The sequence below is a fragment of the Microtus pennsylvanicus genome, chromosome 5 (genome assembly GCF_037038515.1).
Source record: "Microtus pennsylvanicus isolate mMicPen1 chromosome 5, mMicPen1.hap1, whole genome shotgun sequence".
Classification (NCBI taxonomy): domain Eukaryota; kingdom Metazoa; phylum Chordata; class Mammalia; order Rodentia; family Cricetidae; genus Microtus; species Microtus pennsylvanicus.
In genome coordinates, this window is record NC_134583.1 from 51,049,390 (window position 1) to 51,061,582 (window position 12,193).

At 44.9% G+C, this 12,193-nt stretch overlaps 1 protein-coding gene across 3 annotated transcripts in view; it reads right to left on the bottom strand.

The window, feature by feature from the left end:
* Window positions 1-636: 636 nt before the first annotated feature.
* The window catches only part of Sbf2 (SET binding factor 2), a 395,017-nt gene continuing 383,460 nt past the window's right edge, over window positions 637-12,193 (bottom strand). For all 3 annotated transcript variants that reach the window (XM_075971874.1, XM_075971873.1, XM_075971872.1), the window contains 7 exons: window positions 9,912-10,039; window positions 8,330-8,563; window positions 7,338-7,442; window positions 5,970-6,163; window positions 5,362-5,449; window positions 2,772-2,903; window positions 637-2,120 (listed from right to left, as the gene is read on the bottom strand). In XM_075971874.1, the coding sequence (XP_075827989.1) occupies window positions 2,022-2,120; window positions 2,772-2,903; window positions 5,362-5,449; window positions 5,970-6,163; window positions 7,338-7,442; window positions 8,330-8,563; window positions 9,912-10,039 (980 nt within the window). In that variant the 3' untranslated portion in view covers window positions 637-2,021. The remainder of the gene's footprint in view (window positions 2,121-2,771; window positions 2,904-5,361; window positions 5,450-5,969; window positions 6,164-7,337; window positions 7,443-8,329; window positions 8,564-9,911; window positions 10,040-12,193) is intronic.

Sequence of the window (12,193 nt, forward strand, 5' to 3'; positions counted from 1 at the left end):
AGCTAGGGACTTGCTACAGCCTTGCTTGTCTGTCCTTCCCCTTTAGCTTTGACTGCAGCTATGGAGGGTGTCTCAATATTACTCTGGGCATCGAACTTGCTCAGCGCCTGGTTCTAGTTTCCCTCCTGAATTTCAGTGTCACAGTAGGGCATTGTGGCAGGGAGACCCCTTGGCTGGGTCATATGTACCTGGAGGCTCAAGGAGGGACCACCACTGCTTTGTCCAGGCTTCTGATGCTCCTGGAGCACTCTGACCTGCTGAGGGCTAAGATAAGGACTGGCACTCTTTTCAGCACTGTAAGGCAAACTCCAGAGACTTAACCAGAGTGCCATTCAAAACTGAAACCAATAACTCAACCCAGAAAAGTCTGTGATGACCAGAACTTCAATTTCTTCTGCCTGCAATCTTTATGATCTGCCATCCACCACAGGTAGTAAATTCTGGCCCGAGAGAAGCAGGAGCATAGCCGCTAGCACAGCTTACTGGGGCAGCAGCGAGGACGACCTTCTATGTCAGGACCCAGAAGCTCATGGCTGCAGTCCAGCATCTCCGAGGCTTCCAAAGCCCAAATGGGATGTTGCTCCTGAGTAGTGGGCAATGTAGAACCAGCCTGACTTCACAGTACACAAGAGCCAGTTTTTCTTAAGAAATAAATTTAATTCCGGGTGGTTAGTGAACTTCGGGCCTGTAATGCCTTCATGAAAGTTAAGAGAATCCAGTTACAAAAGCAGTAGTGCGCACAGTCTCAAAGAGCTGAAAGAACAATGGACTCCATAGTTTACAAAGTACAAAAAATTATTTCATATACAAAGAAAAATACAAATAATGTGCAAAAACCGTTTTCACAGGTGGCAAATTTATAAAATGAATATGATAAAAATTCCTTCATTTTTATTTCCCAATTTCTTATATATTAATACAGTTCTATTTTCTAGTGTGTTGATAATTTTTAATTTGAAAATCTGATTTATTTTTAATCTACAAAGTAGTTTTTATTCTTTAAAAAGGAAACAGTCTTTTATTTCTAAAATCTTATGAATCAGTTTAGCTATTTTTCTATTAAATTATAAGCAGGCTATCTGAAAAATCAGCATATAGAAATCATATATACATATTTTGAAATATTAGTTTGGTATTTAACATATTAACATTTCAAAACAAACACATCCATCAAGCCATCAGAGACCCAGCGGCTGCTCAGGCTCACAGAGGTGAACCGCATCCTTGAGTTTTAAGCTAAAGGACAAGGTTATTGTAACTGAGAGAGTGTAAGAGCAGTTCTTACTTCTCAGAGCAGTGCTGGCTGGTTATGTAGCTTTGTCCCGGTGCGTGCTGGTGAGCAGCTGGCCTCAGTCTCCAACTTGCTCCCGTGTTCTGTGGGTCATACATGCTGCTGCTTGTCACTTCACAGAAAGCTGTCAAGGAACAGGAGAGGACACGGGACACAGGCACAGGGTCCTCGGAGACCAGCGGTTTGATGCAGTGTTTTCTGCACTGGCCCAGGCCCACTGTTGCTTTTCCCATCAGAATCCTGTGCACTCCTTCTTAGCCTGTCACTGAGTGGTGATGTCCCCTGCAGTGAAGCTCCACGGCAGGGCAGGGACCATAAAAGCACCTTTTGGCAGCACCAGGGAGGTGAGTATTTCAAAGGTTAAGCATAAAAGTAGGTGTGTCAGATGGAAAACATATGCAGGACATTCTATGACCTTTGGAGGCTTTGGATTTTTGTTGTCAAAAGTTCTGGAAGGAAATTATGACCTTGGAGAACAAAAAAGACCTTTACGAGGACTCAGGCAGTAGCTACCTTGCCTAGGAGATGATGGCAGCTGGTTTCGGAGCTTCCTCTGATCCGCAGCTGGGATGAGGCTGTGAGGGGCCTGGGCGCCTACCAGACCTGTGTGACAAGGCAATTGCTTCAAGAAGAGACAGGGTAAGCAGAACCTCAGTCCTGGGATGACCACCGTCCGCTTCTGTCTGGCAGATGAGCTCCTCTACCTTTTGTGCTTGGCCAGCCATGGGCATCAGGCATCAGAGATGCAGCTCTGGATCCTGTCCATCCATTGCTGGGCACTCTGTCCGTCCTGAGCACAGAAGTTATATACACGCTTGCTGGTCTTGAGCTATAGGACCAAATGACAGAGGAACAGATAAAGCAGGCTTTTTATGGCTTTGTGTGAGTGGCAAACTCGTCCCAACTTGTTAAGACATAACTGCTTGTTCTAACATCATCTGTCACCTTGAGGTAGACTGTGGAGTATTCTAAGGGCCATGCAAAACCAGAAGATATTTAGTCCCCAACTAACTAATCCTTAGGATGAAGCTGGTGCCATCAAGTGGGAGGTCACACTCTGCATTCCTGTACAGGCTATGATGTTGTTCCCTGGCTCTGGGCTTCTGTTATGGCCCCAACTGAAGAAAGGGGCGGCTCAGTTCCCCTCAAGCTTTCTCACCATTCTGCTTTGGTGCTGTGTATGGGAGAGGCCAGAGGCGCCAGCTGGTTCTGAGGCCCTCCCCCACCTTCCTCAGAGGCAACTCCAGGAAAATGTCAGCTTTCCTCTCCCCACTCCAGGGAGACTAAGGCAGTGACAGTGTTGTAGTGAGGTTGAGGAGGGACAGAGGCTCTGGGCAGTGGGAAAGGAAAGGCATGGGGTTAGTCTGCCACTCATGCAGAGCCGGAAGATGCCCGTATCTAGTGACTATCAACTCCTCTGGGACCTGTGGTGATGGGAGGTGACGAGAGACCTGCTGCAGAGCAGGAAAGGTGAACTTACATCAAAGAAAGCCTTGTCACTTGTATACTTTGGGGCTCCCATGCTGGGGCCAGCAGGGATAACCATTTCTACTTCAGCCAGATCAATGTGGCCTTTACAGCTTGTGTCTTCCCCCGAATCATAGTATCGCAGCTAGGATCAAAAAGAGACAGATGGGTCACCGAAAGGGGAAATGATTTTCCAAACCATATTTAATCTCTCTTCTATACCTTGCTTTCAGTGTGCACTCCACATGGAATAATACCCTAGCATTAACAACGCTGGCTGCCTCTTGCATATACCTTTAATCCCAGCACTTGGGAGGCAGAGAGAGGCAGCTCTCTGTGAGTTTGAGGCCAGCCCGGTCTACAAAGCGAGTTCCAAGACAGCTAGTGCTACACAGAGAAACCCTCTTGAAAAAACAAAAATAATAACAAAACAAAAAACAAAAAAATCCCTAGACACTGATAAACAGCCCACCTGGAAATGAGGCAAGGATCACAATGGCCGGTAACAGGGAAACACTGCCTAGCCTCACATGTCCACAGTCTCCCCAGCCTTGCCTGACGAATGAAATGACTGAGTCCCACTCTCAGTCTGAGAAGTACTACAGTGGCTGGTAATGTCCAGCAAGACAGTGAGACTCCCATATGCTGTTACTGGGAACAGAACTTGTTAGAAACAATTTAATGATGTTGGTGGAAATGAATGTTAGTATCTGCGGAACCATCTCTCCCACCTCTACTTTCCCGCAGGAACAGGAAATGCTGTGCCCTGCACTGGCGCTGCATCTGTCAGCTCAGCACTGAACACTGGCTCACTAGGTGACGGCATAGCCATGAGACGGCAAAGGACAAGAAAGGCTTTGAAATGAGCAGCAGGCTGGCAGGCAGCAGATACGTGGTATGAAAGGTGCTGAAGGAAATCACAGACAGCTCCTAGCTGCCGGCTCTGGGGCTGTCAGAGCTTTATGAGATGTTTAAATTTGGCACAATAACTGTGTATTACTTTGGAATAAGAAGAAATGAAGTATTTTAAAAGCTAAAGAGCTTGCTAGTGAAAGCCTTCTTGGCCTAGTCTGGCTTCCAGTGTGCACAGCGGGACTGTGATCGGCATCCCTACCCCCAGGCATGGTGTGAGCAGGACTAAATGGAAAAATTATTTATCTTCCATGCTAAAGAAATCCAGAAGATTGGTAAGAATATGAGTATAATTTGATATAATTTTAAAATATAGCAAAATCATAATTTTCTATGTTCTATTTAGTGGTTTAATAGAACTTTTCCTCACAGTGAAGGTTCTACGATTTCAGGGACACTATTATTTTAAAATACAGCTCTAAAAAGGGCTTCTATTTGTATGCTTGAAAATCTCAATATTCTTAAGGGTCAACAAACAAAAACACCAACAAAGCCCTTGAGCCTCTTGCTGTCTTCCTACTGGAGCGCTGACAAGGCACAGACTAGGGCAGAAGTCAGCCAGAGTTGTGACCTCTTTGGGGGTTGCATATCAGATACTTAAATTACGATCCAAAACAGTAGCAAAATTAAGGTATGAAGTTGTAATGAAATAATTTTATGGTTGGGCATCATCATTACATGAGGAACTGTATTAAAGGTTGCAGCATTGGGAAGTCTGAGGACCACTGTTTTAGGTCCTTCCTAATGTTCTCTGCATTCTGACCACAGCAAGTCAGCCTGAAACAGAGGCTTCTTCACTTCTCTCGCAAATGACGGGTGCTTTGGGACAGAAGAGTACCTTGAGATTACAGGGGCAGAGATGTAGAGAGCTGCGTGGAGCCGCACCTAAAAGATGGCGCTGGCTTCCGCCGTCCGACGAGATGAAAGTGAGTGCTCTCTAGGATAAACAACTTCTTATTTGGCTAAGGCCAGATCCTAGCGAACACCACCCGCTGATCGCAAGCTGCTTGCGTGAGTGTGGACCAATGAACGGCGCCCACGTGGCTATCCAGGGTTGGTAGCCCAGGCCTACTTAAGGGCTGGGGGAGGTTTGCCCAGGGAGAGAGATTTCTTCGATTGTCAAAAGTCCTGAATAAAACTGCCTGTAAGAGCTCTGGTGTCCCGTTATCCTTGCTGGACGAGGTGGTCGTGACACAAAGAGATGGAAGTCTAACCTGTAGCAGCTACGACAATAGCAAAGCATGCCAAAGAGTTCTTAGTGAACATCTAATCTAGCCTGCTGTAAACCCCAGGTGGTGAACCCAGGTGGTGAAGAAAAGCAGTTCCCAGTACAGTGAGGTGGGCTGTAATAAATATCAGATAGATTCATCATAACCGGATGTTTTCTGCAGCAAAAATGGACAGCTATACCATGGGAGAGAGGGGGCACACAGCTCATATGTGCACAGAACAGGCTAAAGCTCCCAGAAGCTTCCAGACCTGGGTGTTAAAGAGGAGACGATTATGCATTAAGAGTTCTAGTGCTCTGAGCATGCAGGGCTCTGGGTAGAGGCTGCTTTAAAATTTACTTCCAACAATTACTTCCAGGGCTCAGGGACATTTTGGGCCTTGGAAGAGCCACCATCTACAAAGGTGAGGAACACATAAGTAGGTCTTGAGGTGAGTCTAGACAGTAGTTTTTTGGGTCTTACCTGATGTTTTGTTACATCTAAAACAAACCAACGGGGTTTCCAACCCTTCAGCAATGCTCCTCTTTTGTACAGTGTTCCTTCAAAGGATCTAGAAGGCAACAAGACAGTTTCTTCTGACTTCATTACAAACTACCTTTTGTCTATCAAGTTTCTGTCTCCCTAATGAAAGCCCTCCCTGGAGTTTTATCCCTAGCCCTTTGGGGAAAGACTGACTCCTTCTGCTGGGACCACCACACTCCCCTGGTTAGGAATTCATGGTTTCCATGCTTTCTGCTATGCGAGGAATGCTGTAACACCAAGGGAAAACTGAGCTGGAAAGAGAAGTCTGACAATGCTGTGAGAGGCACTTCTAGCACGTCCTTGGCATCCCTAGTTTACATGACTAAATTCCTTTTCTTTGAGCCAGGATAAGCGGGATTTCTGATGGTGCCACTGAAAAAGTATAGCCTGACATGCATTCTCTCAAAGACTGATTCCCACCCCCAGAACATCTAAACAAGACATTTTAAGAAAAATCTAAACCCCACAGAATGAAAGCAAATCCAAGTCTGCCAAGGCTGTTTGCACAGGGCTGGCTCGGGCTAACAGTCAGGACCCAGCAGTATCACCTGTTCTCATCGTTCTTGGATGTATACTGGCTGTAAAGCGTGGCTGCCCTGTGCTCTACACCATTGGATGGGGCGATGGTGGCATTTTGATCCTCGCCAGTGCTGCGGTCCACGGGGTGCAGCACAGGCCTCTTCTGATAGGAAGGCACGTTGGTAGACACGAGTCCTGGGGACCCCAGTGAGTGTCTTTGGGACTGAAAAAGACACAACATGAGCAAGGAAAGTTTCCCCACGGCTTAGAGATTGGCCTGATAATTTCATTTATACAAATGTATCTCAGGGTAACAACTGACTAGTGAGCTAACACATGTTGAACATTCATCTGTTTCTGTTTTTAAATGAGAAGTAGAAATAACCTAATACCCATTATTTGGGGAACTGGTAAAAAAACAAAAACAAACAAACAACTATTATTTCTTTACAATGGAGTTCTAGACAGCAATCAAAATGACGCACATGAATGGCATGTATGTCAACAAGAAGGCAGGTTCTAAATATCACATCCAGTAAATCTTGTATTTCTACGTTTATACACTGTGGGTCATTTTCATCTCTTGGTAATGTTCTGTGTATTGTTATTTTTAAAATATACATCCTACTTTCATAATTTAAAAAATCTAGAAACAATTTTAATTTTCTGGGGTAAAAGGCCCCAGGTGGCAACAGCTCCTGAAGAGTCATGTGAAGGTAAGGTGGAGTCCAGAGGCTCTTTTATCAAGGGCCTTCTCAGACCACTTGCCTTGTCTCTTCTCCCTGAAATGCTCTTCAGAACACCATGTGTCCTCGCTTCCCTGTGCTGGGCTGGGAGTCAGTCTGCTGTGGATATGAGTGGTGGCCCTGCCAGTTAGTAGCTGTGAGACTTCTCTGCATTCCCCCTTGTGCATGAGGTACAAAACTTGCTCACTGTGGACTGCATAGGGCTTAGTCCCTTGGATGTATCATGTGCTTGATAAATGTTTCTAATCTCAGAAATAGGAAATGGGGTATGAGCTACAGGAAGCAAACAGAAAAGGAAGTTTGGGCAATAGAAAGTAGCATATGTTGTCTGTCATCTTACAGTATTTCTCTTTGCTAGTTTCTCTGGAGCAAACATGGGCCTGGCATTCCCTGTCCCTTGTGGTAGGTCAGAAGAGACCACAATGGCACCGAGATAGAGAGAACCCAGTAATTTTCTCTGGATTCAATGCCTGAAACATGTGCATTATGTCACTGTGGAGAGTGAGACATTCAGGAAGCATTCGGTCATCTGGACCATTCTGCCCTGAAGCTCTAGGGCATGACCCCTCTCTACCACTTTCTCTGGGTTATGAGCTGTGGGCTCCATCTGACCTAGCACCCTCCAAAGCTCAGGGGGCGTTGCCAACTTACATGATCTGTTCTTGGCTCTTCCTTAAGGTCCATGGTTACTTTTTCCCATAGCTGGTGCCATTTCTCAGGAGTTTGGTTCAATTTATGCTCCAATTTTTCAATTTCCTGTAAAGAAATGAAAAGGACATTTTGACAGGAGAATATTTTATGGAAGGCCAGGATGTGCCTGGAGATGCAGGTTTCCCCTGTGCTGGGCCCAGATGAACAGCATGGCTGGAGGATAGCTGGATTTGATGATTTATTAGGACTCAGAAGGTTTTTTTTTTTTTGAACAGATTGATTTAAATAACAAGACACGGTGTGTGTGTGTCTCAAACACCTTCTTCACTCTTGGACAGCCTGTCGGAAATCTGATGACCAAAGCTACTGGCCAACTGTGGGCCTATGTTCCAACCCTAATGGCTGCAGCAGTTAAGTCTTTCTTGACAGAGTAGCCCTCGACTTTGGTGACTCAAACCAGATGTGCAAAGAATAACCCAAGAGATGCTCATGAAAATGACTTCCCTCTGACAGGGGCTCAGGGCAGCCACCACTGCAGCTTATCCTTCCTGGCTTGAAAACAGAGACCCAAGTCAGAACAGCACTGTCCTGGGAGTCCACTGTCAGGATGGCTTCACTCCAGAACATGCCTTGCAGAAGGTGTCCCATCAGGCCATCAGCTACCCATACTTCTAACAAAGGGAAGTAAAGCACCCGCAAAAGCCACTGCCAGACCTAATTCCAACAGCCTAGGCAGCTAACGCTGGAAGGGAAATGCTCTTTTCTCAGTTGCTTCCTTTTGCACTGCAAAGTCACTTTTGTGGGTAACTTTGCCAATAGTTAGTGTGGTGTCCACTGTTGCACAGAATCAAGGCTGGATTCTTCAGATTCAGAGTATTAACTATGACACAGCCCAGAGTAAGGGAGCCATTACAGATGTAAGTATGCAAGCCAGTCTAAGCTGTCCTCTGGGGCCGAGTGCCTGTAGATGTGTCTACACATTTCTGACTTACACTGAAAAGTCTGGTGAGGGCATCTGGCTGGCTGCAGCTGATGTCATCATAGCATGGCCACACTGTTCTCCTTTGACTCTGGGGCCCAGCTCCTCCAGCCATATCCAACTCTTCGGGAGGAAAATGCTTGGGGGTCAGCATCATCCAGTCGTATGAAGGACCTGCAGACAGAGTCTCCTCTGTGTAGTAATCCCACTTCTTGAGGCTGGAGACACTTACATTAGGCTTCAGGGCCTGTTTAAAGAGAATTCTGAAATGTAATTTTATCTTGACCCTGAAGTACTTGATACATACATTTGCAGAGTGCAGGGCAAGTATATAAATTCACCTAAATACTGCAGGGCAAGTATATAAATTCACCTAAATACTTAAAACTTATACATGAAGAGAGCATTAAATAAAACATATTTATCCTCCTTCCCCAACAAATGTAACCCCCTAATGATTTGGAAGGCCAGGTTCAAATAAAGGGTTCTTGGCTTCTTCATAATTCTATACTACACACAGAGAGATATATTCCCAGTTTACAGACCTTGGTTTAACCTCCTCCTCCCACCTTGACCTTGCATGAACATTTGTGTATATCCTAGGCCACTAAGCCACACTCCTCTCCGTCCTTGTGAGGCAGCTACTTGGTTTCTCTGGGTCTTGGGACTCATGCACTGACATGGCAGGCTGACTTGGTCAAGTAACCTGGTGAGTGATCTGGATTCAGACCAGGGATGTGGAGTACACAGAGCAAAGATTGGATGAGGAGGGGCTACCTAAAAATGAGCATTTTGTTTCTTGGTGAAGGTCCCACCAGAGAAAGGTCAAATAGAGTTCTAAATGCATGGCCTAGGGCAGGAACCAATCCTGCCCAGCCTTCAAGTATCTGATTTATGTATGGCACTGAACAGTTCCCATCTAGTAATTCTGCTGATGTTTTTGAGACGGTCTTGCTATGCAATCCTGGCTGGCTTCAAACCTGTGATCTTCCTGTGTCTATCACTTAAGTGACAGGATTAGAGTTATATGCTACCACACTGAGTTCCAGAAATTATTTAGAAGATGAAACTATGGGTTGGAGAGAGGGTTTAGTTATTAAGAATATTTAATGTTCTTACAGAAGATCTGAGTTCCCAGCATCAGCTTCACGTGGTTAAACCTGCCTGTTGCATGCCTAGGTCATGCAGATACATATGACCAAGCCTTGCTGCCCCTGAGATAGGCCATCCTCTGGGCTGGGTTCTAAATGTCAGTGCCTCCCTTAAGGCTCTGTCTCAGGTTTACTACATACTAAAGCATTTAAGATTCTTCAGTTGTGGCATGGCTGGCGGCACACCTTTAATCCTACACAGGCAAAGTTGCTTTGCTTTGATTGTGTTGACATTATCCCTTCTAAGTTTTGGGGAACAGCCCTAGTATTTGCATCAAGTATTTAGTAAACAGTCTCCACTTCCATTACAACCCAAATCTATGTCATCTCAAACTTTTAAATACCTTTGGTATGAAACCCCATCAAATGTTTACATATACTAAAGTGAAGAGAAACTTTTATATACAACATTCAGAAAATAAGATACAAATGATTTAAATCTACCTCTATTTCCACTGGTGAGTATAAGTAATTGAAGAAAACGGGACTCCGCTTGTGCATCTTGTCAATACACTCCCAAATACAAACTCCTTTCTTGGCATGTTTGTCACCTTTATCATCAAATAAAGTTCCTGTAATTAAAAAAAATCCATCAAAAAATGGAAAGAAATTGAAGTTTTGCCTAAAAGTATGAAACATATAGAAGAGAATATATATCTTATGTTTCTGAAAGCAGCAACAAATGTGCAGAAATCTTAAAAGCTAACTGCCAACAAAACCAGGGACAAGCGTGTCAAGCCTGTAGGAAATGTGGGACAGGGTCTCGGCAGAGCTGTCCCACTCACGTCCTGCTTCTGAATGCACTACCACAAAGGAGACAGGCTACACAGAAAATGGACCTATTTAACTCCTACAGCTTAGCTGAAAATTTAATTTTCTGTTTCTTTAATAAACTTGTTTATTATGAAGCAATTGAAAACATATTCTTGGGTAACATTTACTTCCACAAATGACAGTCACAGAGACTCAGAAAGACAGAGGGCGTGTTCTGTCTCCTTAACTGATAATATGAACTTAAATTCTGATATTCCCCCATCCTCCAGGGTTTCACTGTCTAGTGCTGGTTGTCCTGGAACTAGGTATGTAGACCAGCCTGGACTCGAACTCAGATCTGCTTGCCTCTGTCTCCTGAGTGCTGGTAAGGCATGTGTCACCATGCCTGGCTGCATATTCTGTGTTCTTAATGGGGGATATAAATACGCTAGGGTGAGGCAGTGCTACTTCACTTTGTATGAGGTGATCCTGTTAAAAAGCTAACTTTTTACCACAAGAGACCACCTCAGGCCCAAGGTTGTACAAAATTATGTAACCTGTGGGCCCCAAGACTGACTGTTTCTTTTCTACCTTGTTCTTCCTTCCTTCTCTCCTAACTGCAGGGTCCTGGCACAGCGTCACCAAGCAAGCTCTGTGATAGACTTTAGACAGGACAATGGGAGAGGGTACACGGTAGCCCTGATTCTCAGGACACACTCCTCTACCCTGTTGCTACCCATGGACTGGAACTATGGACAATAGGCTTTTCTTACACTATCCAAATGACTATTTCAGAGTAACATGTACATACACAGGGAACAATTTAAATATAAACAAACATTTAAAAAATATTTGAACCATCAGACACTATCATCAAGTCCTATTATGGTCCAATTCCAAAACAGTAATATACTCTTTCAAGACAGTGGAGAATTTCTGATGAAGCCTTGACAGTTGTGACTGAGGTTCATCAGCAGTGGCTGGTAGAGGAGAGTTCCCACAGCTGCTGGTAACCAGGACTTCACAGAGTAGGCCTCATAATTGGTGAGTCTGCCCAGCAGGGACAGATTCCAATTAGGCAATCCAGACTACACTGGCATATAAATTAAACCAGGTTAGATGGTGGGTCCAGAGAGGGGTCTGGAGAGGTCCTTTGGTTCTGACATTCTAGGTGGTTTATGAAAAATGTGTAAGACACAGGATGAAACAATTTTATTTTCACTCTGTCAACAGGTTTAGTAAAACATTCTCTTATCCAATTCCTTTAATCGTTCTGTTTAATCTCTTTTAGATCATAGATGGGACAGAAAGCCTTGGTCAGTTTTCAGATGAGGGACCTGCGGCTGAGGGACGAAGCTGTTCACCCATTGTCATATTTTCTGACTCCTGCTGGAGCAGTGGAGCACTCAACCTTGGCAACATGGTAGAATCGCTTGGAGCTTTCAAAAGCTCTGGCTGCCTGGTCCCACCCTCAGGTTCTGACTAAACTGGCTGGAGGTGCTGCCTGGATGTCCCCAGATGATTCTAGTCAAGTCTGAGAAATGCCACACCAGATTCTAATGTTTCTCTAACTAGAGTCATCATCTGGGAACAGGGACCTTGGGTTCTGGCCTGGGCTTTGGCCACATCACATGGAGTAAAGGTAATTTGCTGAGCAGTTCTGTATCTCTCTGACAGCCATATATGCATATAATGTGCCCTTTAGTGATAATAGTGACCCTGTCATAGGCAGCTGTCACTAGCTCTGATTACCTTCTCTCCACATGCTGCTTAGGACACTATTTCTGACTGTGATATGAGGTACACACACACACACACACACACACACACACACACACACACACACACACACGTCTGAAGAACAAACAGGATGGGAGTGGTCTGGCCAGTGTTCTTTCCTTCACCCAAAGTGAAATATCCATCATAGCTGACAATTTCAAGAACATGCCCTGAAACTAGTACTTCCTGACTGC